Source organism: Globicephala melas, chromosome 4, assembly GCF_963455315.2.
Source record: "Globicephala melas chromosome 4, mGloMel1.2, whole genome shotgun sequence".
In the NCBI taxonomy this organism is placed as follows: domain Eukaryota; kingdom Metazoa; phylum Chordata; class Mammalia; order Artiodactyla; family Delphinidae; genus Globicephala; species Globicephala melas.
The window spans coordinates 124,262,719-124,289,791 of NC_083317.1; the positions used below are offsets into that span (position 1 = coordinate 124,262,719).

The 27,073-nt window shown below is 38.0% G+C and overlaps 1 protein-coding gene and 1 long non-coding RNA gene across 2 annotated transcripts in view; one reads left to right on the forward strand and one right to left on the reverse strand.

The window, feature by feature from the left end:
- SLC25A36 (solute carrier family 25 member 36) overlaps positions 1–25,378 on the reverse strand; it is a 38,593-nt gene extending 13,215 nt beyond the window's left edge. Inside the window, exons 1-4 of the mRNA XM_030873357.2 lie at positions 25,090–25,378; positions 7,856–8,020; positions 3,768–3,845; positions 1,579–1,679 (exon numbers count right to left, since the gene is read on the reverse strand). Of these exons, the coding sequence (XP_030729217.1) occupies positions 1,579–1,679; positions 3,768–3,845; positions 7,856–8,020; positions 25,090–25,130 (385 nt within the window). The 5' untranslated portion in view covers positions 25,131–25,378. The remainder of the gene's footprint in view (positions 1–1,578; positions 1,680–3,767; positions 3,846–7,855; positions 8,021–25,089) is intronic.
- LOC138842679 (uncharacterized) overlaps positions 24,670–27,073 on the forward strand; it is a 79,369-nt gene continuing 76,965 nt past the window's right edge. The window contains exon 1 of the long non-coding RNA XR_011377448.1: positions 24,670–25,668. This is a non-coding gene — a long non-coding RNA (uncharacterized lncRNA). The remainder of the gene's footprint in view (positions 25,669–27,073) is intronic.

Here is a 27,073-nt window from a genome sequence, read left to right on the forward strand (position 1 = left end):
ACTTAAAATAATTGCTTACCTACTTTCTTGGCATCAATTCTTTCAAAAAAGAAAGATTAACATTTCTTTACAATTTTCTGGGGTTAAGAAACAAAAACATGAACACTGGTAATCCAGAAATATATTCTTAAAGACCCTAATACAGTGGTTATGTAGTTTGAAATTAGCCACTAACTTTACACTCAAATTTATAGAGGGAAAAATCATATCTAGTTGTATTCAACATCTGTAAAAGTACATTAAAAAAAATTCTAGTTGTAACTAGATGATCTCTGTGGTATTAAAGAACTATTCTCAGAACATAAACCTATGTAGAGCAACCCACTCATTACAAGAATAAGGTAATGGAGATTCACATAAATTATCTAACTTGCCCAAGATCTCTCTTCATTGGTAAAGAGTATTTCACCACCTTGATCTTTAAAGCTTTACCTTCCAGCTTTAAAACTTCAATGAGTCAGTCAACAATTACTAAATATAAAAAGCCATGAAAATAATTTTTAAGGTACATGCTATTTATTATATGGCTATTGACCTTTCAGAAATTAGTATTTCAAACTTACTCTTAGTTCATTAAGTATGTGGTTGAAATTGATCCAATTTATTTCTAAACAGAAAATCGTTAACAGTTTAAGGCACTCATTATTAAGCATCTAATTGAAACTCAATATACTGATCAACAGTTGACAAAAGTAGTTATAATTTGCTTTATAAAGTCACAACATATTTTGGAAATATGAGACATGGTTAAATATAGAACAAATCTCAGAAAACTATACAGAATTTTTCTAATGAGAACCAAAGGTCATGGCTTTGTCTAACATGCAGGGCAGCAAATGATTCCAGAACCACACTAGTCAAACCAATCTTCCAGTTTATCTTTAAGGCAGTGCAGAGGCCCACGACTAGTTGTTTTAATTCAGAATCATATAGTCTCATCGATGATGACAGAAGAGTTCCTGGAAACATTTCTAGAGCAAGCATGTACACATATCTGGTACCTACATTTTGAGTGTTATCTTAGTGCGATTTATGTGGAATGATAAACATATTTTTCAATACATACGTTGCAATAACTCTGAATTATCAATAATATATCACTCACAAAAATTTCAGCATTTGAGCACAGGACAAAATGAATACTTTACCAAGAACTGCCGGCACATTTCAGACAGAAGCCAAAACATGCAGCAAAAAGGGAAAAGGCACTAACAGAAATTGAGGAGAAAAGAGTAAATTACAGCTCTGTAACTTGTAAGTGTAATTATGGTTGGATTCTTAAAACTGTTAAAAGTGATCACTAAATATTCAGTGTACTACACAAAACAATGTAAATATTATATTACCTGCATGCTATCACAAACTCCTAAATACCAAAATGCCAACTGACAAGATTTTACATATACCACCTAATCAAATTTATTGTATACTAATAAATGTAAAAATCATGTTTACAGATGCTAATCAATGAAAAGCACATTAACTGCCTTAACTTTACAAGGTTAAATTCATTAAAATTCAATATTAAGTCTCTAGGTGTCAGAAAATTTTTTGTCCTTTAATATCATATATTCATACCTGCCATTGCAGCTGAAATCATGTGTACCTGGGTAGAATCAGGATCAAATAAACCATTCAACTTTTCCTTGCAGTTTGAATAAGCAGCAAAGTATATTGCTCTAAAATAAAGATTTAAATTTTGTCAATAAGCATGTTGATTTAAGATTTAAAAGACATATAAATTGATCTTTATTATTCCAGAAATCTAAAAACATAATGCCTTAGTTTTTATTTACATTCTCATGTAACATCACATACATATTTCTTCATGAAGACCATGAAGTACTTTTTGTATCAACTCATTAAAGATAAAGCATCCTCAGATAGTCCTACCCCAATAATCCGACAGCAACTAACTGAAAAAGTATAAGACTTTGGCAGGCCTGTGTAATGTTAATAAGGCTAAGTTAAATACACTGAGTTAAGTAAACGTGATATGAGTACTTTATGTTTTTTTGAAGAGAGGAAGGTAGAACTGACTCAAGTGATCAAAGTATATGTTAAACAATTTTGAGATACTGTGCTATATACCAATCTATACTACACAAAGAGTAGTTCACAGCACCCTTTAAAAGAACAATTGCAAAAGAAATCAGTCCCATCAGGTCAGATCTTGTTTCCTAACATTTGTAAACATCCCATTAAATTTGTAAATATTTTCCCTGTTAACTCATTGACTGTGACTTCATGCATCCCAACTACCTCCTCACTGTTGAGCTTTCCAGGCATGAGTTGCTTGCTGTATCAAATATCCTGCTATTGCCCAACAATCCTGATTATCTGTCCAATAAGGGGAAGAGTAAACAAACAAGTAAAAATGGGGAGAGTATCACTGCTGTGCTTTTTTAATGTGCTTAAGAAAAAAAGGAAGTTAATATGACTGAAAATGAAACATTCTACTTCACGAAAAAGAAAAAAAAAAAAGGATACATTGAATGATACCAAATTAGCAAGGGGAATAAATAATGCATTACTAGAAATGAATAAGAAAAGAAAGCATCCTAATGAGAAAATGGGCAAGGAATATACATAGGTAATTCACAGGAGATACAAATGACAAATAATTACAAGAAGGAGGACATGAAAGCAACAAAATAAAACAAATGTATATTTTTAAAAAAACAGTGAAAAATCATGTTTAGTCTATTTGACAAGTATTAAAAGACACGGATAGTAGCCAACCCTGGTAAAATGTGGATAAAGAGCAACTAATTCCCTATCTGAGAATAAAAAGATGGCATGCCTTTTCAGAAGGCAATTGAGCAATGTTCACTAAGTTTAAATGTTCATACGCCCTTTTATCCAGAAATTCTACTTTTCGGTAACTATCCTAAAGAAAAATACTTGCTTAAATACTCAAGGATAAAGGTACAGCTATGTTCACAAAACCATTGTTTTTAACAGCAAAAATCTGGAAATAAATCTAAAGGGTTATCAATAAGGGATCAGTCATACTATACAATTTTTAAAAGCTTCACTTATTTTCATGGAGAAAGCTTCAAAACAAATTTGGTGAAACATGATTCAATTTACGTAAATAATAATAAGTCTACATATTATGCATTTTATGTGCATAAGCCAGAAAAATTAATGGAAGACTATAACCAACTGCTTATCAATGGTGGTTATGTATGGGGAGGGAAGAGGAGTAACTGTGGAAAGGTGCACACGGTGAGAGGTGGTGGGTTTAAGGTAATATGTCAAGCTTTACACTACACTTTTTTTAGTCTTTACAGTAAGAATGAAATTTTGGATCATTTTTAAAAAAGAAAGAGCCCATAAAAAGTTGAAACCCAATAAATAAGATATGGATCTACTACACTGTTTGAATACAGAGAGCTGGGTACACATTTTCACTCTGAATGTGAACTCTGCAGTGTTCTATCATGTGAACTCTGCAGTGTTCTATCATGGAAGAAGTCAATCTAAGATAAAAAGAAATCATAGAGAAAGGCCTTTTGGCCTTTCATCATATTAAGGCCTTCTTGGTTTTTTGAACTTGGTGCAAAAACTGCTTCACAGTGATCTCACTAAGAGGTCCTCTGCACCTGCACACGGTACAATCTGCCTATCCTTTTAGATGGCTACTGATACCCATTTGTTATACCACAGTGCTTTATCTTGATTTCTTTTCAGGATCCCCCCTCATGAAGCTTGAAACAAGAAAGACTACCACAATTTGATTAACTTAAATGTATTTTTTTTACCTGGAAGGGGCCACCCCCACTAAATTGGGGCCTAATCCTCTAAACAGGGAACGAGGCCCTTCTTTTTCCAAGATCACCCTGAAAGAGAAAAATATTATTTAGAAAGAAATGTCCTTCAAAGTGTGGTACTTTATTTATATAGCAAATGTAGAGTCTAAATTCCCCATGTTTGCACTATAATATGTTATACTCTTGTCAGTGTTGCTCACTTACAAAAATCTGTTTTTCTTGACAAAGTATAAATTAATAATGATTGATAACAGATTTAGTAGCAATAATAAAAAGAACTCCTTTCAGATTCTTTCCTAAAAGTTTTCAAGACATAATTATCAATATAGATTTCTACATTTATTTTCATATGATCATGCTACTCTTATCTTCAATCTCCTCCATTTTACTACCTTTACCAGCAAATTCAATTCCCAATTAGAAATGTAGTTCCCTCCTAGTATTTGAGGTCCTTTCCTTGATATTGGACAACTCCCTCATACTGCAGCATTATCTTATCCAACCATTCCAGTGAAATGCCATGGCAAAATTTATCACCCTAACATCCTTTAGGGTACTAAAATGGTTAGTCTGCTACTATTCCTTCCTCTACTTAGTTAACATTTACTATATTGAATAGGTACTGTATAAAGACTAAGCAGAGTAAGGAGACAGAAAAGAGGGTAAGGCCCCTGCCACTGAGAAGTTTGCTATCCAGTCGTGGAAAAAAGAATTATATTGAAATAAATAATTTAACAGACCATATCAATAAGCAAATACTATACAAGCTAGATATATATGCCCAGTAGGAAAAGGAACAGAGTCATGTCCAAGTCATGGAAGGCTTTCTGAAGGTGAGTTACTAAATGAAGTTTTGGAGTAAGAAAGAAAGATTGAGGAAGAGTATTTAATTCAGACTTAACAGACTGCGCCAGTGGTTCTGAAGCACCTGTACACTTAAGAATGATCTCTTGAAAGGCAGCTGAGCAGAATGGTTAATTAAGGGCCTGAACTGTGGGGCCTGACTTCCCAATATAAAGAGCTCAATTTTGGTAAGTAATGACTTTTATCCTTATTTTCATCAGCAGTAAACAGAGAAAAACAGTACTTTTGGGGGAAGGGGGCAGGTAGGGTGGTGGTTACTATAAGGAATAAATAAGTTAATTTAAAAAAACAGCTTAAGACTTCCCTGGCGGCACAGTGGTTAAGACTCCACCTGCCAATGCAGGCGACATGGGTTTGAGCCCTGGTCCGGGAAGATCCCACATGCCATGGAGCAACTAAGACCGCGCACCACAACTACTGAGCCTGCGCTCTAGAACCCGTGGGCCACAATTACTGAGCCCGAGCACCACAACTACTGAAGCCCATGTGCCCAGAGCCCGTGCTCCGCAACAAGCCATCGCAATGAGAAGCCTGCGCACGGCAATGAAGAGTAGCCCCTGCTCGTCGCAACTAGAGAAAGCCCGCATGCAGCAACGAAGACCCAACGCAGCCAAAAATAAATAAATTAAAAAAAAAAAAGAGCTTAAAAGAGTACCTGGCTCACAGTAAGCACTTGATAACTCTTACTATTATCATTATTACTGGAGCATTTGTTCAAAATGCAAATTTCTTAGATCCCACCCTCAAAGTATTCTTAATTCAGTAGGTACAGGACAGTGCCCAGCAATCTACATTTTTACCATGCCACCAGATGACTGACACAGGTGATACAGAAGCACTTAAAAAAGAAAGAAAGAAAGAAAGAAAATTTATTTGGCTGTGCCAGGTGTTAGTTGCAGCACACAAGATCTTCACTGCAGCATGCATGTGGGATCTAGTTCCCTGACCAGGGATCAAACCCAGGCCCCCTGCATTGGGAGTGCAGAGGACCACCAGGGAAGTCCCCAGAAGCACTTTTGATAAAACTAGATTAGACAGAAGCAGAATTAAGAATGACAAATTGTAGAGCACATTTTGAAAATTTCCATGTTTGCTAGCCCTTTCTGTTAATAATCCCTTTGAGAAGTAAAAGAAAGGTAAGTGTCCTTTAAAAAAAAAACATTTGCAAACACTCACAATTTTGCATACAATTTCACCTAATTTACAGACCTCTTGAAGCTCATCCAAGAGCCCCTAAGAAATTGACAAAGCCTGGGGGGAATTCCTAAAGTTCCAGGTTAAGAAGCCATGAAACACTTCATAGCCACTAGGATGGCTATAATCAGAAAGACAGATGGAGTAAAACAAAGGTTGGTGAGGAATTTTATTTGACACTTTATTTTATTTTTTGGCAAGGAACTGGAAATCTCATTCATTGGTGGTGGGAATGTAAAATGATGTATCCGCTTTGGAAAACAGTTTGGCAGTTCCCTAAAGTGTTAAATATAGTTACCATACAACCCAGCAATTCCACTACCAGTATATCCCCCAGAAAAATAAAACATGTGTTCCTATAATGGCATTACTCGTAATACTCCAAAAGGGGAGACAATGCAAATGTTCATCAACCAATGGGTGGATAAATAAAATGTGGTACGTACCTATACAATGGAATATTTGGCAACAAAAAGATATTTGTTACAACGTAGATGAACCTTGAAAACACACTAAATGAAAGAAACCAGTAAAAGACCACATACTATATAATTTCATTTATGTAAAGTGTCCTGAATATGCAAATCTATAATGACAGAAAGTAGATTAGTAGTTGTTGCCTAGGGCTAGGGGGAGAGGAAGAGGAGAAAACAGGAGTGACTGCTAACAGGAAAGGGCTTCTTTTTGTGGTGGTGATGAATATGTTCTAAATTTAGAGTATGGTGATGGTTTGAACAACTCTAAATATACTAAAAACAATTGAATTGTACACTTTAAATGGGTGAATTTTATGGTATGTAAATTATCTCTCAAGAGATGTTGGGAAATTAAAAACCAAAGGAAGAAACCATGAAACAGATTGATTAGGACAGAGCCCCAAAATAGGGAAAAAATGGGAATAAGAGTCACGAGAGTTTAAGGCAAGAGAATGCAGAGTCGGAAGCCATCTGGACACCGATGACAGGTGAAATATTAAACTGACTCTTAAATGAGAAATTAAAACAGAGCCCAGAGGGATTCCTACAGTTCCTCTGAGGAAAGTCAGAGAAGGCAAAACCACTGAAAAATAGAATTTAAAAAATATAGTATTGTCACAAAGGTCAAAGGAAGAATTTTAAGAAGAGGAGCATTACATTCGGTAATAACTGTCAAAATCATGATATTAAAATACTCTATTATTAAGCAGATAGAAGTATATATCTACAACAATGGCATTTTAACCCCAAATTGTTAACAATTTTATTCTACCTACTCATGTACTTAAGTAAATTTGAAAAAAGAAAAGAGTGATGAAATCTTTTGGTAGTGAAAAACACACAGTATGAGTTTACTTGCTACTACAAAATAAACACTACTGAACTAAGCTCAAATAGATTATGTCCCAACTGAGCTGATAAGACAGACACCCAGGGCGTTCAGTTACATATCTAAGTTTAAACATATAAAACTCAATTTCAATAGTTTTGAAATTTCAAATCTAATTTGTAACACAATGAAGTATGGTAAAATGTAAAAACACATCTTTTTCAAACCATTAAGAAATGCCGATCACTGAAGTACATTTTAAAATCAGTAGAACTCTGCTTTAAACCTTAGTTATATTTAGGTCATATAAAAATCAGACTGACATTAATTGGATGTACTTACTTGTGTGAGCACTTTGAAAATTAAAAATACACATAAAGAGTTAGCATTTAACATGATCACATTTCAAAAATAAATGAATTTATTTAAACAAAACAAAATACCTATAATGTCTTGAGAAAATAAATCCACTGGATAAATGTAGAAAAATACTCCAAATACACATGATTTGGAAATAATATTACATTTTATCCAACGTACATATTATCCAACTTACTGTTCCTCTCCATTAGGGATTATTGTTTCTACTGAATTTATGGGAGTAATTCTGTCATTAAGTTTGTAAAAACCTTTTTAAATATGGCAGAATATAAATAAACAAACATGGGCATCACTAAGGTAAAGCCGACAAAAATTCATGAATACTGTGCTCTCACTTTAGACAATGGAGAGGTCCAGGAGACACTACTCGATTGACACTGGCTCCAGCCATGGTGTTCAGCTGAACTTCAGAGATATAAAGTGTCACAGAAGATGACTGCAGCCGTGTTTTTACAACTTCCAGTGGACATGTCAGAATAGCTCCCACCGTACCACCACATCTACAAAAAAATGCAAAGAACAAAACTTATCTACTTAATTCACAAATTAGTACACATGCGCAGAGCTATGAAACAAATGAACAACTGGGGCTTTGTGAAGGTACTAAAATTTACGATTTTTGATTTTAGAAGACTAAATAATTTTTTAAATGTTTCACTTATTTGACTGTATACAAACACCTTTAGTAGTTAAAAGTAACTGAGCTTAATATCTACCTAGCAAGAATAATTAGCTGAAGATTCTAAACAGTGGGTGTTACTACTGAAATTTACTGGTACGTCACATCATAGCTTTTAAACACTGTTCTAGGGCTTTATTTGGTACTCCTTGCCCAGATATTACTTGTGTTGAAACCCAGACCATTATTTGAAGTATATCCTATTTCTCAAACTCCTATCTTATCTTTCAAAATTCAAGAAATGGTCTTGAGAGCAATATGAAATAAACCACTGATGGATAATCATACATGTCCCCTTATTTTAAATATCCAAATACTCAGAGGCATTTCACGTACAAATAAATACGGAATTTGAGTCTCAAAATCTGTATGTTAGGCCCACCATGTGGGAATCTGTGCAAAGTAGGTAGGCTTAGCTAGAAGAATCCAATTTAAATATAAGGACTGATCACCAAAACAACAACAAAATAAAAGCTCTTAAAGGATATTATTTAAACTTTTTGAAAGTATATAAGAGACAGGCTGAGTAATTTATTCTTTTTAAATGCAAGACTGGAAAATAATTTTCTCTTAAAGCATTAATAGCTACTCAATGGAGTTCTGAGAACTGTTTTCTAACCAGAGGAAAATCACTCAAGAGACCTCTTACTGCATTGAAAGAGAAAAGCAGACTGAGTCAGAAGTAACCTGGACCTCCAAAACAGGCATTAGAGCAAGAAGAAAAACAGCCCACCACAGAAAGATACTAAACAATTCTACGTATAGAATTTAAAAAATGTGTATATACAAAAGATATAATAAAAGGAAAGCAGGCATGAAAACAATACCATTCCAAAAAAAGTTAGGACAAGAAATCATTAATAAGAGTATTTCATATTAATTTAACAGTACATGCCATCAAGAAAATAAAACTGAAACAAACTTTATGCAATAAGTGAAAAATTAACACAACAAATGAAAAACAGAGAACATCCACATGTAAAATGAAACTTGATTCTTACCTCATATCATATTTTAAAAAGTAACTCAAAATGGACTATACAAAACTTCTAGAAGGAAACATTTGGAGAAAAATCTTTTTGACTTTGGGTTAGGCACATATTTCTTAGATTGAACAACAAAAAGCAAACACATGAATCATAAAAGAAAAAAACTGATAAACTGGACTTCACCAAAGTTTAAAATTTCCACACTCTGAAAGAAACTGTTAAGAAAATGAAAAAAACAAACCACAGTCTGAGAGAACTATTTGCAAAACACTTATCTTGTAAGTGCTTATATTCAGAAACAAAACTCAAAAATAAAAACTAAAAAAAGACGAACAGATACTTCAACAAAGATATATGGATACAAATAAACAAAGATTTTTCAAAATCATTTTTCATCAGGAAAATGCTAATTAAAACCTCAATGAGGTACACTGCACATCTTACTAATGGATAAAATTAAAAAGACTGACAATAACAAGTGTTGATACAGAACAACTAGAAACCTCAAACACTGCTGGTGGGAATGCAAAATGGTAGATTTTTTTTTCTGGGGGGGCCACACTGTGTGGCTTGCAGGATCTTAGTTCCCTAACCAGGTATTGAACCCCGGTCCAGCAGTGAAAGTGCAGAGTCCTAACCACTGGAACACCAGGGAATTCCCACAAAATGGTAGATTTTGGAGAAAAAAAAAAAGTCACAGTTTGAGAAAAAGTCTGGTGGTTTCTTACAAAGTTAAACATATTACTGCTGTACATCCCTGCAATCCCACTCCTAAGGTGTTGACCTGGGAAAAATCAACACATACAGGCATACCTAGAGAGACTGTAGATTCAGTTCCAGACCATCCCAATACAGTGACTACCACAATAAATTGAGTCACATGAATTTTTTGCTTTTTTAGTGCATATAAAAGTTATGTTTACACTATACTGTAGTATATTAAGTGTGCAATAATAGCATTATGTCTAAAAAAAGTACATCTTAATTTTTAAAAATGCTGATCAAACTTGTAAGTTTTTTGCTTTGAAAAAACAGATGAGTTTCTTTTTAAAATTTATTTTATTGACATATAGTTGATTTACAATGTTGTGTTAATTTTTACTGTACAGCAAAGTGATTCAGTCATACATATATATTTACATTCTTTTTCATATTCTTTTCCATTATGGTTTATCACAGGATATTGAATACAGTTCCTGTACTATAAGAGTAGGACCTTGTTGTTTATCCATTCTATAAACAACAAATTTATAAGCTTTTGCACAGTGAAGGCTTTTGCACAGTGAAGGAAACCATAAACAAAACGAAAAGACAACCTACAGGGCTTCCCTGGTGGCGCAGTGGTTTAGAGTCCGTCCACCTGCCGATGCAGGGGACACGGGTTCATGCCCCGGTCCGGGAAGATCCCACATGCCGCGGAGCGGCTGGGTCCGTGAGCCATGGCCGCTGAGCCTGCGCTCTGCGACGGGAGGGGCCCCAACAGTGAGAGGCCCGCATACGGCAAAAAAAAAAAAAAAAAGACAACCTACAGAAATGGGAGAAAATATTTGCACATGATGCAACTGACAAGGTATTAATTTCCAAAATGTACAAATAGCTCATACAACTCGATATCAAAAAAAAAACAACCTAATCAAAAAATGGGCAAAAGACCTAAATAGACATTTCTCCAAAGAAGACATACAGAGGGCCAACAGGCACATGAAAAGAAGCTCAACATCACTACTTATCAGAGAAATGCAAATCAAAATTACCATGAGGTATCACCTTACACCAGTCAGAATGGCTATCATCAAAAAGTCTACAAATAATACATGCTGGAGAGGGTGTGGAGAAAAGGGAATCCTCCTACGTTGTATGTAAATTGGTGCAGCCACTATGGAGAACAGTATGGAGATTCTTAAAAAACTAAAAATAGAGTTACCATATGATCTAGCAATCCCACTCTTGGGCATGTATCTGGAGAAAACTCTAATTCAAAAAGATACATGCACCCAATGTTCATAGCAGCACTATTTACAATAGCTAAGACATGGAAGCAACCTAAATGTCCATAAACAGATGAATGGATAAAGAAGATGTGGTATTATATACACAATGGAATGTTACTCAGCCATGAAAAAAAAAAATGAAATAATGCCATCTGCAGCAACACTGGATGGACCTAGAGATTATCATACTAAGTGAAGGAAGTCAGACAAAAAGACAAATATATGATATCACTTCTATGTGGAATCTAAAAAAATGCTACAAATGAACTTACAAATAAACTTATGGTTACCAAAGGGGAAAGGGAGAGTGAGGGATAAATTAGAGTTTGGCATTAGCAGATACAAACCAGTATATATAAAATAAACAACAAGGTCCTACTGTACAGCACAGGAAACTATATTCAATATCTTGTAATAAACTGTAATGGGAAAGAATCTGAAAAGTATATATATAAAAATAACAATCACTTTGCCGAACACAAGAAATACAACACTGTAAATCAACTATACTTCAATTTAAAAAGAGAGAAAAGCATACAATTTATTTAAGTTTTATGTGTAAAACTTTATAAGAAAATGAAGACCCTAAGAAGTGGCTAAAACTGAGCATTTTTATGCTAGGTTTGATGAAGAATGGAAAATCGTGGGAAAATGTGATAGGACAGAAAAAGGGTATGAGCAAAGAAATAAAAATGCTGTTGGGAAAATGGTTCTGATAGACTTGCTCAACACAGGGTTGCCACAAACCTTTGTTTTTTTTTAAAAAAAGGCATTATCTTCAAAATACAATAAAGCAAAGTGCAATAAAACGTGCTATGCCTGTATATGTCCACACAAAGACCTGTCCATGAACGTTTACAGCAGCTTTACTCTTAATAGCCAAAAACTGGAAACAACCAAAATGTCCATCAACTGATGAAGGATAAACAGACTGTGGTCTATTCATACAATGGACTACTGCTCTGTAATAAAAAGCAGCAACCTGGATGAATCTCAAAAACATTATGCTAACTGAAAAAAAACAGCACAAAAGGCTTTCATTTTGTAACATTTTCATTTTTATGACATTCTGTAAAAGGCAAAAAAACTAGAACAGAAGTAAGATCAGTGGTCACCAAGAGGCAGCTGAGGTGGGAATAACTGACCGCAAAGGGCATGGAGAAATTCCTGGGATAACAGAAATGTCCTATGTTTTGATTATAGTATAGGCATACATCATTTTATTGTGTCCCACAAGTATTGCGTTTTTTAATAAATTGAAGGTCTGTGGCAGCTGTGTTGTTAGATGGTTAGCATTTTTTAGCAATCAAGTATCAATACATTTGGGTTTTTTAAATTTTATTTTATTGGCAGCGCTTCGCGGCTTGCAGGATCTTAGTTCCCCAACCAGGGATCAAACCCATGCCCCCTGCAGTGGAAGCGCGGAGTTCTAACCACTGGACAGCCAGGGAATTCCCAGCAATCAAGTACATTTGATCCTTGAATAACCTGGGTGTTAGGGGTGCCGATCCTCTGTACAGTCAAAAATCCACGTATAACTATATAGTCAGCCCTCCTGTATCCGTGGCTCCACATTTGTGGATTCAACCAACCATGGGTTGTGTAGTCCTATGGTATGCATTCACTGAAAAAAATCTGCCTATAAGTGAACCTGTGCAGTTCAAACCCGTGTTGTGGTGTGCGGGCTTCTCACTGCGGTGGCTTCTCTTATTGCGGAGCACGGGCTCTAGGCACACGGGCTTCAGTAGTTGTGGTGCTCGGGCTCAGTAGTTGTGGCACACGGGCTTAGTTGCTTCGCGGCACGTGGGATCTTCCCGGACCAGGGATCGAACCTGTGTCCCCTGCATTGGCAGGCGGATTCTTAACCACTGCGCCACCAGGGAAGTCCCCAGGTCATCTGTATTTTTAAATTAAGGTATATACGTTGTTTTTTTTAGACATAATGCTATTGAACACTTAATAGACTACAGTATAGTATAAGCAAACCTTTTTATGTACTGGGAAACCAAAAAATTAGTATTTCTCAAAAATTCCATTTATGACTTTAAATAGGAAATTAAAAAATTTAATCCCCCCAAAGAAAAGATCAAAACCATGATTATATTTTCAGAAATCAAGCGTCAATTAGACAAATAGTAGGGCCATAAAAGATCTGAAACAAAATTAAGCAGGCCAAGGGAGAGTTCTACACTCAATGAATAAGAAACTGATATTTTTAAGCAGCTATGAAATAGGCTTAAAAACCTAATTATAGGGCTTCCCTGGTGGCGCAGTGGTTGAGAATCTGCCTGCTAATGCAGGAGACATGGGTTCGAGCCCTGGTCTGGGAAGATCCCACATGCCGCGGAGCAACTAGGTCCGTGAGCCACAACTACTGAGCCTGTGCTCCGCAACGAGAGGCCGCGATAGTGAGAGGCCCACACACCGCGATGAAGAGTGGCCGCCGCTTGCCACAACTAGAGAAAGCCCTCGCACAGAAAAGTAGACCCAGCAAAAATAAATAAATAAACTCCTACCCTCAACATCTTCTTAAAAAAACAACAACAAAAAAAACCCCTAATTATATACAAGGCCCAAGGAGAATCTTAAAAACAGAAGCCATAGTTTATTTATGTTAATTGTTGAGGCTACATAGTAAGAGATATGAATCATCACAGTATACACTTTAGTATATACTACAGAACTCAAGAGAGCCTACATGGTAGACCACACTGTATTCACACTACAGTAGTGATTTATTTATAGTAACTCATATTTGTTTTTAATTCAAATTTGCCTAGCTTTTTGAAAGCTGTTTAATATATTTACATAAGCTTATTGAACATAAACCCCAACAGACCCCAAATTTGTAATAAACATGCAAATTTATATTCTGTAAAACCTAAAGAATATGTCCTTGGTTTTCACAATGAACATGAATTACTTGCATAATTAAAATAAACAAAAGCAAAAAGCAAAGTTAGCACATTCACAGGAATGACTACCTATATCACACTCAGTCATTCCTGGTTCCGAGAGAATAAACACATTACACAAAGAAAACAACCAACCAACCTACCAGGGAAGAACAGTATCTATGCCTCACAGGCTTGTTGTAAGGATAATATACGATAACGATAAAACCCATGACATGACACATAGAAAGTACTCAATAAGCATTAGCTACTGAAGTTGTCAGCATCTATTACTGATTATAGCCACTAAATTTTTAAATTTTTTTTTTTTGGCAGTACGCGGGCCTCTCACCGTTACGGTCTCTCCCGTTGCGGAGCACAGGCTCCGGACGCGCAGGCTCAGTGGCCATGGCTCACGGGCCCAGCCGCTCCGCGGCATGTGGGATCTTCCCGGACTGGGGCACGAACCTGTATCCCCTGCATCGGCAGGCGGACTCTCAACAACTGCACCACCAGGGAAGCCCAGCAACTAAATTTTTTAACAGAACTATTACAAATACTTTATGGCAGACGACAGACATATATACTATGATTCCTAAAAAAAACACTTCAATAAATAAAATACATGACGATCTAAACTGTACAGAGCTGCGGGGGGAGGGCGGTGTAAGTGGGTGTATACACAAGCACTTACACTGTCCTGAAGCAGTTTTACATTATAAAATGCAATAGGTATGTAGTACAGGAGTGACACTCCAGTGTTTCTCATGCTGCTTTTTATCTTAGTCATTTTAAAGTAATTATTTTGTACACTGAAATCATCATAATTGATGTAGAGAACAAAACTACTGCTGTCAATAAACATTTAAAAATCTCTATGTATGAAAGCAGGATTAATTACATTAGATTTATCTCTTCACCATGTCAAAACTCACTGTCTAAAGGAAAATGCCACAAGGACAAAGAGGAGAAATTAACACGATTTCAAGCAATGAATCAAATGGGAAGGATTAACTGCCTTGGCAAAGAGGAAGAAAGGCTTGCAGAAACAAATACCAAAGAGAAGCAAACAGTTTTGCCCTGCTGAACTCCTTACAACAGGCCTAATGACTAAGTGCACCAAGTACTCAAGATGGAGGTAAGGCTAAGAATTTAAAACAGAAGGACTGGCTGACGGGTAATGTAGCAAAGCTAGGATACCCAGGTGGTATTCTCTTCCTCCCCACCATGGGTAAAACTGTATTCCAGGGCAGAAGGCTAATTTTCTGAAGCACACGAACTCAAACTGTGAGCTCAGGTTTAGCGGGTACAATGGATGCAAAAAACCCACATCAAGTTACAATATTGCAATCTTTCATTATACTGGAGACAAAGATCTCATGAATTTCTAGAAAGAACAAAAGGTCGCAAACACAGGAAAAGTCATAATAGCATCACACTACTCAACAACTGCAGAAGATTACTTATTCTAGAATTCTATGCCAAACCTAACTATTAAGCAGATAAAATAAGAAGTTCCCGCTGGTAAGAAGACATGGGGGAAGGGGGCAGGGAAACAGTTTTTATTTCAGCAGCTTTTTTTGAAACTATACGTATAAACTTCTTTATTTTTAAATGTTTAATCATAATTTTAGCAGTAAGTATCCTTTAAAAACAGCACGGGTTTTTAACTGGAGAATGTGGTTGATGTTTCTGGGACCCACTGGACTCCATGAAAAAATGATGTATTTGCGCCAGTGTCTTTGACTCAGAACTCCAAAATAAATCCAGAATCTTGACCACCTCTCACCATTTTCACCCTGGTCTAAGCCACAATATTTTGTCGAAGTTACTGGACTAACCTCCTAATTAGTGTCTCTCTTCTTCTACCCTTACCCCACTCCCTCCAATGTATCTTCAATACATAAGAGCGACTGTATTAAAATCTTGTCAGATTAAGTCACTCCTCTGCTCAAAACTTTCCAAAGACTTCCTATGTCATTCAGAATAAAAGTCAAAGTCCTCACAATGGCCTACAAGATCTAACACAATCTGATCTTCCCTGATTCCTCCTGATCTCATCTACTATCCACCTTCTCACTCACTCTGTTCCAAACATACTGGCCTCTGCTCTAATTCTAATTATTAGAGTTTAACACACCAAGCATGCTCCTGCGGTATTGGAGGCTAACAATCATCAGTTCGAAGGGAGATTAAAGGATAAAGAGGCCTTCTGATATCCGACTATCCTCAAGTCTCACTCGTTCTACATTCTAAACTTCCTCTTATATTTCCCCTCACAAGCCACACTGCAAGTGCCTTAAAGCAGGGCCTCATTTTATTTCTAGCCTTCTAGCTGGTCCTGAGTCCCTTCTGATCCAGTGATGTGGCCAATGTGTCAAGATCAATTGCAAGGTGTCACCAATGTAATTTGCTACTAACGAAAGTATTAAGTTGGATGCTTTACTGTTAAAAGAAAAAGTTACAATTCAAAGTCTCTCATTCATTTGCTTTAAATGCTTCAATTAGCAAAGAATTCCAAGGAGAGAACAGCCAAGTTTGATAGCAGAAGACCATATAAATGTGTTATTCTGTAATATCAAAAATCTAGAAAGGGGACTTCCCTGGTGGCGCAGTGGTTAAGAATCCGCCTGCCAATGCAGGGGACATGGGTTCGAGCCCTGGCCTGGGAAGATCCCACATGTCGTGGAGCAACTAAGCCGGTGAGCCACAACTACTGAGCCCGTGAGCCACAACTACTGAGCCTGCGTGCCACAACTACTGAAGCCCATGTGCCTAGAGCCCGTGCTCCACAACAAGAGAAGCCACTGCAATGAGAAGCCCGTGCACCGCAACTAAGAGTAGCCCCTGCTCGCCACAACTAGAGAAAGCCCACACATAACAATGAAGACTCAATGCAGCCAAAAATTTAAAAAAAAAAAAAAAAATCTAGAAAGGGGGTTTCTAAGGTTATGAATCAAATAAAACTGTAAAATGCCCCTATACCCTTGGTATATCCACATTAGAAAATCTCAACTATGTGTTCTTCGTAAAACTATTTGGATCAATGCCAATTTTAAAGTTTCAAAGGCAAATGTCATACCTTTTAAAGATATGAGGCCAACGTTGCTTGGTGAGAGTCAGGTTATCATGTAACTATGCATTGATTTTAGAGAATATTTAAGAATTGTTTAACATGGTTATCACGAAACACCTTTACAAGACATTTAAAACTATTCTATTTTCATGATGTTTGAGAAATTATACAATAAGTAAATCAAGTCACCCCAGGAATTTACTGGAATGTAGACACATTTTTAGCCTATGGTAATTTGGGAGTAAATGTGTCAGAACTTTCAAGTGTGGCTTCTACTTGTTTACTGTATATAATGAAGATAAAATTTTTTGACATGCCAGGGGTTCTAACTACTCAAGGGCTATGGATCCCTTGAGTAAAGCAATGGCTAAAAGCTGCTTAGAATGGAAAAAAAAATTTTTTTTTTGAAGCTAGGCACAATGGAACCAAGAAACTGGTTAAAAAAAAACAAAACGAAACAATCTGGGAAAACATCTTTAAGAAAGAGAAAGGACTCTGAGGGCCCTAAGATACTCTCCCTCACCCAAGTTACAGCAACACAAGAATCAGAAATGTGGGAGGTTGGGGGAAGATAGGGAAGGGGAAAAAGAAATTGTTCACTAAGTAAATATTAGTAACAAGCAGATCAGTTCAGCCATGATGCCAAGAGTCATAAATCCCTAGGTCAGTGCAGATGCAAAACCTGATCAGCAGGATAGCCCCAAGGGCCTGAACCACTAGATTCAGTTCCCCTGGCTTTAAAGAACTTAACTAGCCACACCTATGGAGGAATTTAAGGTGCCCCAGGTTTCTGCTAAGGAAAGGATGGGTCAAGGAAAAGAAATGGGATTCTAAGACTGTGGCTGTTACACATATATCTTTGATTCTGACCTTTTGAGCATGTATGGATCAGGACACTTGTTCTGAATAGGCAAGGTTAATTTATAAATGGACAAAATCTATTCTGATTGGGTCCACAATATTTGTGTGTATGTGTATGTACGTATATACACACATATATATGTATATGCAGGTACTTTAGAAATATATTTCTGTTAACATTAAACAAAACTATTTTGTCAGACAACTGCAGTGTCTAGCTTTGTAAAGCAAAGTGAATAGGTTAAAATATTTTGTCATTTTTCTGCTGCAGGTAACACTCCCCTGTAATTTCCTAATTAGGGCATTAGTCATATTAAGCAATACCACTAAGAAAGAGATTCATTAAAATGTTAGCTATAGGGACTTCCCTAGTGGTCCAGTGGTTAAGAATCCGCCTTCCAATGCAGGGGACAAGGGTTCAATCCCTGGTCAGGGAACTAAGGTCTCACATGCCATGGGCCAACTAAGCTGCGTGCTACAACTACTGAGCCCACATGCTCTGGAGACTGGGCACCACAATTAAGAGAAGCCCGTGTGCAGCAACGAAGAGCCCTCCTGCTGCAACTAAGACACGACACAGCCAAAATTAGATAAATATTTTAAAAAATTAAAAAAAAATGTTAGCTATAGAGTTGCAATCTCCAAACATGTAGCCTGTGTCTGAAATTCCATAAAAATCATTTAGAAAGTCTTACTAAAGATTGTTTTTCTGATAGTATATTTGTAGAGGTTATTTCTTCTGAAGCTTTAATGTTCAGGCAAGAAACAAGTTCTTGAAGAATGAAGGACATATTCTACATACTCGACAGACTAACTTATGAAAAGTCAGATATGAGAGTGGTTGAAAAGTCAGATATGAGAGTGGTTGAAAATAATGGTATTTGGCTGGGGGGGTACATGTAGTGTTTCTCATGCAGGAAAAAAATTAACAAGCTAGGCTTATTTGAAATACTAAAGCAAAATCAAAACACCGATAAACTGAAAAAAAAAAAGAAAATGTTAACCAACAACTTTGATAAACATGGAAACACAGAAGTAAGCCATTATGATACAGCCCAAGATGTGGATGTATAGTTTTCAACGTAAGGAAAAACAATGATATCAAGACTAAAATTCACTACAGAAGCAAAATATGCTGAGGGTATGTGGTAGTTTTAGTAAAAGTAACACCGCCCACCCAAATTACTGTTTTGTTTCTTTGATCCCCCTTTGTAACAAATCTCAAAATCCTATTTACTGTCTCTAATTTCTCTCCTGCTCCCATCAGATTTCCCTCCCCCTGCTCTGCCTTGGAAACTGCTGATCAAGGTAACCAAAGGTCTCCACAATTGTTAAATTCAATAATTAATAGCTCTCAGACCTCATCTTAATGGACAATAACATATGTCCTTCCTAAATACTGTATATTTGTTTCTTCACTTGACTTTCAGAACACATTTTCTTGGGCACTTTTTAAGTCTACTTTGCTGGTTCCTGCTCTGCTTCTGATCTCTTTTGCTGAAATTTCCTCTCTTCTGCTCTATATTCACTCACTTACTGACCTCGTCTAGGCTCATGTCATCATCTATGTTCCACTAACTATTAAATGTGTTATCTCTAGTCCAGAGCTCCTTCCTGGAGTTACCTAATACAACCAGCCACCTAAACAACTGGCTTTTTGCTTCTCTACTTCTCAAATTTTCGTCTTAAATGGAACTACATACTGATCTTCCCCCAACCTTATTCCGTCCACAACCTTCCTTCCCATCTCAGTTAACAGCAATTCCCTCCCTCTAGGTGCCTAAACTAAAAACCTTGGAGTTATTCTTGACTTTTCTTCACACACCACATACAGTACATTACAACCTTCTCTGAAGAACCGTTACCTCTCACTTTGATTACTCCAGTAGCCAAATCATTTCCCTACTTCTGGCCCTGCCCTATGTACAGTCTATTCTAAGCATGGTACGACCAGAATTTGGCTTTAAAACTCCTGCAATGACTCTTCCCATTTCAGAAAAGCCAAAGATCTTCAATGGCCTAACAATAGCCTACTACTCTGGCTATACTTGCCTCATTTCAGTGCTCCTACCCTACTTAGGATTTTTCACTGCCTGTTCCCTCTGAATAGTTAACTCTCTCCTCTCCAGGTCTTCGTTCAAAAGTCACCTTCTCAAAGACTCCACTATCCTCCTACTTAGAACTACAGTGCACCCCCATTATTCCCCTTTATCCTACTCCACTTTTTCCCCAACCATGGCACTGAAATCTTTTAGTGTAACAATTCAACGCCCCCTTTCAGATAACTATGGATATCTTTCAATATTACAGTAAAACTGGGCATGTGGTAGGCTCTTGAAATTAGCTGCAATATGGAATCTGAACTATACCAATAAACTTCTCATATTGTTACGTTAAAATCCATTGCTTTATTTTACATTCTGAATCTTTTACCTATGCACTACTTTATAACATCATGCATTGGTTATTTGAAAAATATTGGTTCACTGGATTACACAGGTCTTCCAAGTGTAGATACGTTTTGTGACACAATATTTTAAAAATTACATTTTCTATCTATTCAAGATTTCAAGGGACTTCCCTGGTGGCGCAGTGGTTAAGAATCCGCCTGCCAATGCAGGGGACATGGGTTTGAGCCCTGGTCCCGGAAGATCCCACATGCTGCAGAGCAACTAAGCCGTGCGCCACAACTACTGAGCCTGCGCTCTAGAGCCTGCGAGCCACAACTACTGAAGCCCATGTGCCTAGAGCCCATGCTCAGCAACAGGAGAAGCTACAGCAATGAGAATCCCGCGCACCACAATGAAGAGTAGCCCTCGCTCACTGGAACTAGAGAAAGCCTGCATGCAGCAACGAAGACCCAACGCAGCCATAAATAAATAAATAAACGATAAAAATAAAAAGATTTCAAAAATTCTAATTTTTGCTTGAAAACTCAAATTTTATCATATGGCAACAAATGTTATCATTTGTTGTGGTTTTTCTTGAACCAACAGGCCCACTTCTTTCATTTTTTGAGAAAATATTTGACAAATATTCAAGTCTGAATTGTCATAGTCTCTCTATCAATTGTTCTTTTAAGACTGGTTCTCATGAAAAAAGAGGCTAGTTCAGCTTGAGGATGAAACAATTGTAGAAATGCTTTACTCATGTTTCCCATTTGCCAAACAGAATATGAAATGAAGATGTGTACTCAAGAGTCAAGATTTTTTGTTTTGGGGCCGTGCCATGTGGCATGTGGGATCTTAGTTCCTTGACCAGGGATTGAACCCACGTTGCCTGAAGTGGAAGCGTGGAGTCTTAACCACAGGACCACCAGGGAAATCCCAAGAGTCAAGATTTAAAACATTAATTTTTACTGCTTCAAGAACATTATTAAGAGACCCTGTGTTTTTAAATTGCAAGTGCTAGTGACTACTAGCACAGTCTGGTGATGCTGCCTTGATGTATGCTAAGGTAACAGCAGCTTCACCAGTCATTGTTTTTGCACCATCAGTCCAAATGTCAACACAGTGAAAAGGCAAATAATGTGTTAGTATTTTTATGAGAAGAGCTTTAATGTCTCAGACCACCAAAAAGGTCTTGGAAACTCCCAGGCATCCCTGACCCACAATGCTATACTACACTAAACCCCTTACAGGAAAATAAGTTTGAGAATACATCAGGATAAGCAAATAACCTTAGTCTTGCAATCTATTAGTAAGAATTAAAATGTATTTTTAAAAAGAAAAAAAGAAAAAGGTTATAAAAATTATGGAAATAAGGCTAATAAAAAATGTAGACAAAGTGTAAATAAACCACATTATACTTTTAAGTAGTTTACTTCTGCCCTGATTTTACAAGGAAACAGGTGCAAGTAATTTAACAAATATTATGACAAAATTTCTACAGAATCAACATTATCTGACACCCAAATGGAGTTTCTTCCTGAATAAATGAAAAATAAATGATTTGATAAATGAATGGATTGATTAATTCCAGGATATAAAAATAAACCATTTCTTAGATAATCTGAAATTACTAACTATATGTATTAAGCTCTAGCTGTCACAGGAGCTACAAAGGAAGGAAATTCATCCACTTAAATGTTGAAGGTTTATTCCTCCCATTTGAGGCAATCTCTCTCTCAAATGGAAAAAAACCCAAACTGCCTCTTGGTGGACATACGCAGCTGACACACAACTAAACAATGTAGATCTATAAAAGAATTTAAAAACATACTGCTTTTGTCTTCATACACAAACATATAGTGTTATTAAAAGCATAGCTAAAATTAAATCATATTTACACCCTTTTGGGGCAGTTGTGAGTAGCCTCCGTAACTCAATCAACCTAACCGATGACCTTACAAACTCTGAATATTAACCCTGACAAAAACATAATGGGACCAAAGGGTGTGTTAAAGAAAGCACGAGTTATGCATGTGAGTCGGTCACCCAGACCCAAGGTCCAGTGCTAGTCTGTTTCAAGTTTTCCTGATTTAATAATACATCTATAAGGCTACTAGAAATCTGAGATCTTGATAAACACATATTTGAATAAATACGATTATAACCATCAGGAAAACAATCCAAAGGCTCCACCTTAAGACAATTTTTGTCTAAAGATTAAATGCCACTGTGAAAGGTTATTGGTTATTGCACAACGGCTAATAAAAAGATCTCTCGCTTTTTCTCTATCTTGTTATTATTAAAGTAAAAAATAACTTTCCTAACTCCTAATTTACATAATTCTATCATGATAAAAAAATGAAATCTAGTTTTCTATGAAGAACATCCAAAAAATGATTGCCTAAATATGCAACTTTGAGATATACTAGACATCTTCAATTAAGAACAATGTTACCCACAATTCAGTTTGCATTTCCATAATGCTTAGCATACAGACTTCCAAAATATTCTACAGAAATTTCATACAGAAATCTATTCTAAATGATTTCATTTAATATAGAGCTGGGAGGTTCTTCAGAGATTATTTTAACTCATTTTACATGTATGAAAAGCTGTTTAATGTTGGGTAAATTTTTTATACCTTGGTATTTTCCCATATTTTGAAGGGGCAAAACCAGATGATCTTTACCATCCTTCCTAGTTCTACTGTTTCTCTAAAAAAGGTAAGTCAAGTTTTACTGAAATGACTTATGAGACCACATATAAACATGAAATCGAAATGGGATGCAAAAGAAGAAAATTTATAAGGCTGAGTACCTATCTTGTGTCAGGACCTATAAACAAGTACTTCATTTAATACTCTAAAAAACCTGCATATGCTAGGTTCTTTTTTGGGGGGTAGAGGCGCTCCTAAATCTATTTGGGTTTAGATGCTGCAAAAATGCCCCATTTCTGTTTTTAAAGAAAACGCTAACCATAAGGGCCTTGACAGGCATTAGTAACAACAACGTGGCTGATGATCCTAATCCAAACTGGGAAGTTAGTGCAATCAAGCTAACATTTCAAGTAAATTTTAAACAAAACTTGACATCTGAATCTTGAATGCAGAGCAATAAAAATGTTAGGACCTAGAATAGGGCCTTAGAGATCACTTAGTACAACTTCTTCATTTTACAGATGAAGATGAATTAAAATCAAAAAGCGTGTCCATTTTTCACCCAAAATAGTGGCCAGAAGTAGATGCGTGGTATCCTAACTTTCAAAAATTACCTTATGATCTAATTATAGGAGGGAACCCAATTATTTGCACATCTTTACAAGAACATCTACATGGCTAATCGTTTTTAAAAAATTATTTAATTTGCCAAGATTATTCTTACGTATCAGAAATATAGAAAGCAAACCCTGCCTAAACCGTGTCTCACGAATTAAACGAACAGTATTAAATGAAAAGTATTTTAATGCCAGAACAGTGCCTGGCCCATAACTGGTGTACAATAAATGTTCAATGAATGTGCCAACTCGAGGAAAGTACTGTCATCACTGGCAAGAGTCCACACGTTTAACTCCAATCAAGCCACTGTGCATAGAACCGCCTATGTATTACTTTAATATTCTTAAAGTAATCGATTTAAAAACAAACTGTATGCTTTAAAGGGATGCGACTTTATATGGTCATAATGGCAGCAAAGCGCCTCAGCATAATTCGCCGTAGTCATTTTTGATAAGACTGTGATCCTACAGATAAAAAGTAACTCCTAAATTTAAAATTGTTACGACTCTCCAAATAATTTGGAAAGAACAACCGAAAAAGGAGACTAAACTGGGTGAACAAAAGATCTGTAGTACTCAAGTTGGCAATCAGTGAACTGAGACTTTAAGTTTAGTCTTAATCTTGTACACACAGTAACTACTGACAAAGCTTCTGACTTCTCCCCTACCCCCCACTTTCTCCTTTTAAGCAGACGAAAAGCAGCGGGTGTACAAGACGCCTGGTTCTCAGGAATAGAATCCGACCCCAGAAGCACTGTCGCTTTGTAGCGCATCTCGCAACCTGGAGAAAGGAAATTTTCCAAGACCTAGAAACCTACAGCTATTGCGGGCGACAGAACCCCAAAGCCTTCCAGTTGGCGCCGGAAGCCCCCTGACGACCCACCGGGGCCGAGGAGGGCCCGGAAATCAGCTGCCGGAGATCCGAGGCGGGGCGTGAGCGACGTGAGGCAGCCCCACAGCCCGCGCGCCAGGGACGGAAGGAGGAGGAGGCCCGGCGCCCATTTTGTGCTCGGCCTCCGCACTTCCCGCTTTCCCCCCCAACGCCGCCCCGGCCGAGCAACCTACGTGAGGCCTGCAGTTACTGGCCTTCCACGGCCCCGCATCCCCGACGTCCGCTAGGCCGCGGCGCGTGAACTGGGCCTGCGTGGACGCCAGCCCCGCCGGCCACTCTCTAGGCCTCGTTCCGGTTCCGCGGGCCCAAAGCCTGACGTCCTGCCGGCGTCGCCCTCCCACCCCTCCCCGCCTCGGCCTCAGTCCCGTGGGCTCCCTCAGCTCCCCCGGCTCCAGTCCCCTCACCCCTCCCCGCCCGGGCCTCACTCGGTTCCCGGGGCTGAAGCCCCTTCTCCCTTCTCGCCCGCGTCTCAGGCCACGGCCCTCGGCCTCAGCCCCAGTCTGCAAGCCCCTCCTGGGACGCACCCTCCGGCAAACAGATGCACCAGCGTGTCCCTCTGGCTCATTCTCTCTCCCGCATGTCCTCCGGGCGCTGAAGCGGGACGCGGTTCCGGCCGCCGCGACGGCCGCAGCTTCCGCTCCGGACTGGAGCCGCACGGCGCCCCAGTGACGGCGACGGGAACTGACGGAGACGCGGCTGCAGAAGGCGACCGGCGCGGCCCTCCCCGCCGCGCTGCAGCCACGCCGCCTCCCACCCTGGCTAGGTTTCACCACCCCCGCTAGAGGGCAACTCGGCGGCAGCGGGGGCGTGAATATTCCGACCCTGCCCCCCCGCGATATAAACAGAAGCTACCATTGGTCCGCACTGCGTGACGTGAAGCAGCCGGCATGCCTCTTTCACGTGATCGCTAAGGGGTTTCTCAATGGAAGGGCCCGGGAGGCGGGGCTAGAGCGCGTGCCCGGAGGGTAGTGGGTCACCAGGTCCTCGCACTTAGTCCTCCCTCCCGGAGGGCTGCACCGGTTGCCGCCTGGGCCCGCGCACACATGGGGATTCGAACTTCACGCTCCCGGCCCCGACCACGTGAGAAACGACCTGGATGCCCGGTAAGCAAGCGGAGTTGGGACGCTAGCCTGCCCAGTCTCTGATTTACTTTTTTTAGACTATTTTTTTTTAGAGCTGTTTGACGTTCACAACAAAATTGAAAGGGAGGTACAGAAATTTCCCATTGGCCCCTGCTTGATTCACGTTTTAATAATTGGGTCTATGACCCAGCATTTATGCTTCCTGGTGTCTACCTCAGAGTAGCACTCAGTGCATGGAAAGGCTTATACAGACACTCGTACAGGATCACAAACAACAGTACGGTATTTACAAACAATGCTTAGTATAGTATACTATTAGTGTAGAATAAATATTCTTTATTTTAGAAAGAATAAAGAAACTGGCATTTACTCATTTTTCTAACCAGCAAGTTTTTTCTTGTATATATGTACAAGAAGGTCAAAGACTGAGGGAAAGAAAATGTTTTATCCCTCTACAACATGATTAAATATTTTAAATTTTTGTTAATTAGTAATTATTTCTAAGGTGCAGAAGTGCAGGAAATAATATAATCTGTATTCATCACCCACAATGAACAAATGTTGATATTTCCCACCTCTTTGGTAACTTCCATTTCACCTGCAGGGTCCTCACCACACTTTCCCACCCATGTGGGGTTATCCAGGGCTCACCTTCCTTTCCTTCCAGGACCATTTCCTTCACGAAGTCCTCCCTGATTGCCTTAGCTCTCTATGCTCATTACCTGCTCCTAAATTCCCACAAAATGTACACACTGCATGTCACTGGCAAGTGTGCATCTACTCCACAGTAAATGCTCATCTGTAAAATGGGCATAAGAATACCTACCTCACAAGGCAGTTGTGGGGACTAAACACCTTAAAATTATGTAAAGCACCACAAGAGTGCTATGTAAGTGCTACCTATGATAATTAGTAATATTATTTTACTGCACTGTATTCTTAATAGCAAAACTGGCAGCAGCTAATATTGCTTGAGCACTTACTAATATGCCAGGCTCTGATCTACAGCATTCTCTTATTAAACTCTCACAACTGCCCTATGAGGCCATTGATATTATTCCCGCAATTTTTCATGAGGAGACTGAGATTTAGAATAATTGACTTGCCCAAGATTATCCAGTTCATCCAGAAAGAGATTGGATTTGAATCCAGCAGAATCTCTCTGATCCCAGAGCTTCAGTTACTGAAGTAATAGCTGCACATTAGAGAGGGAAATTTTGAAAAAAACAAACAAACGAAACTCCAAAAAGTAGGAATAAAAATTGACACTCTGGCCATACTTCCCCCAAACCCTTGTATTAACTTTTGGTGGGGGGGTTAGTTCTATCTTTTTTTTACAGCAGTTTTATTGAGGAATCTTTCACATGCCATAAAATTCACCTGTGTATAGTGTACAGTTTAGTGGTTTTTCATATATTCTGATGGT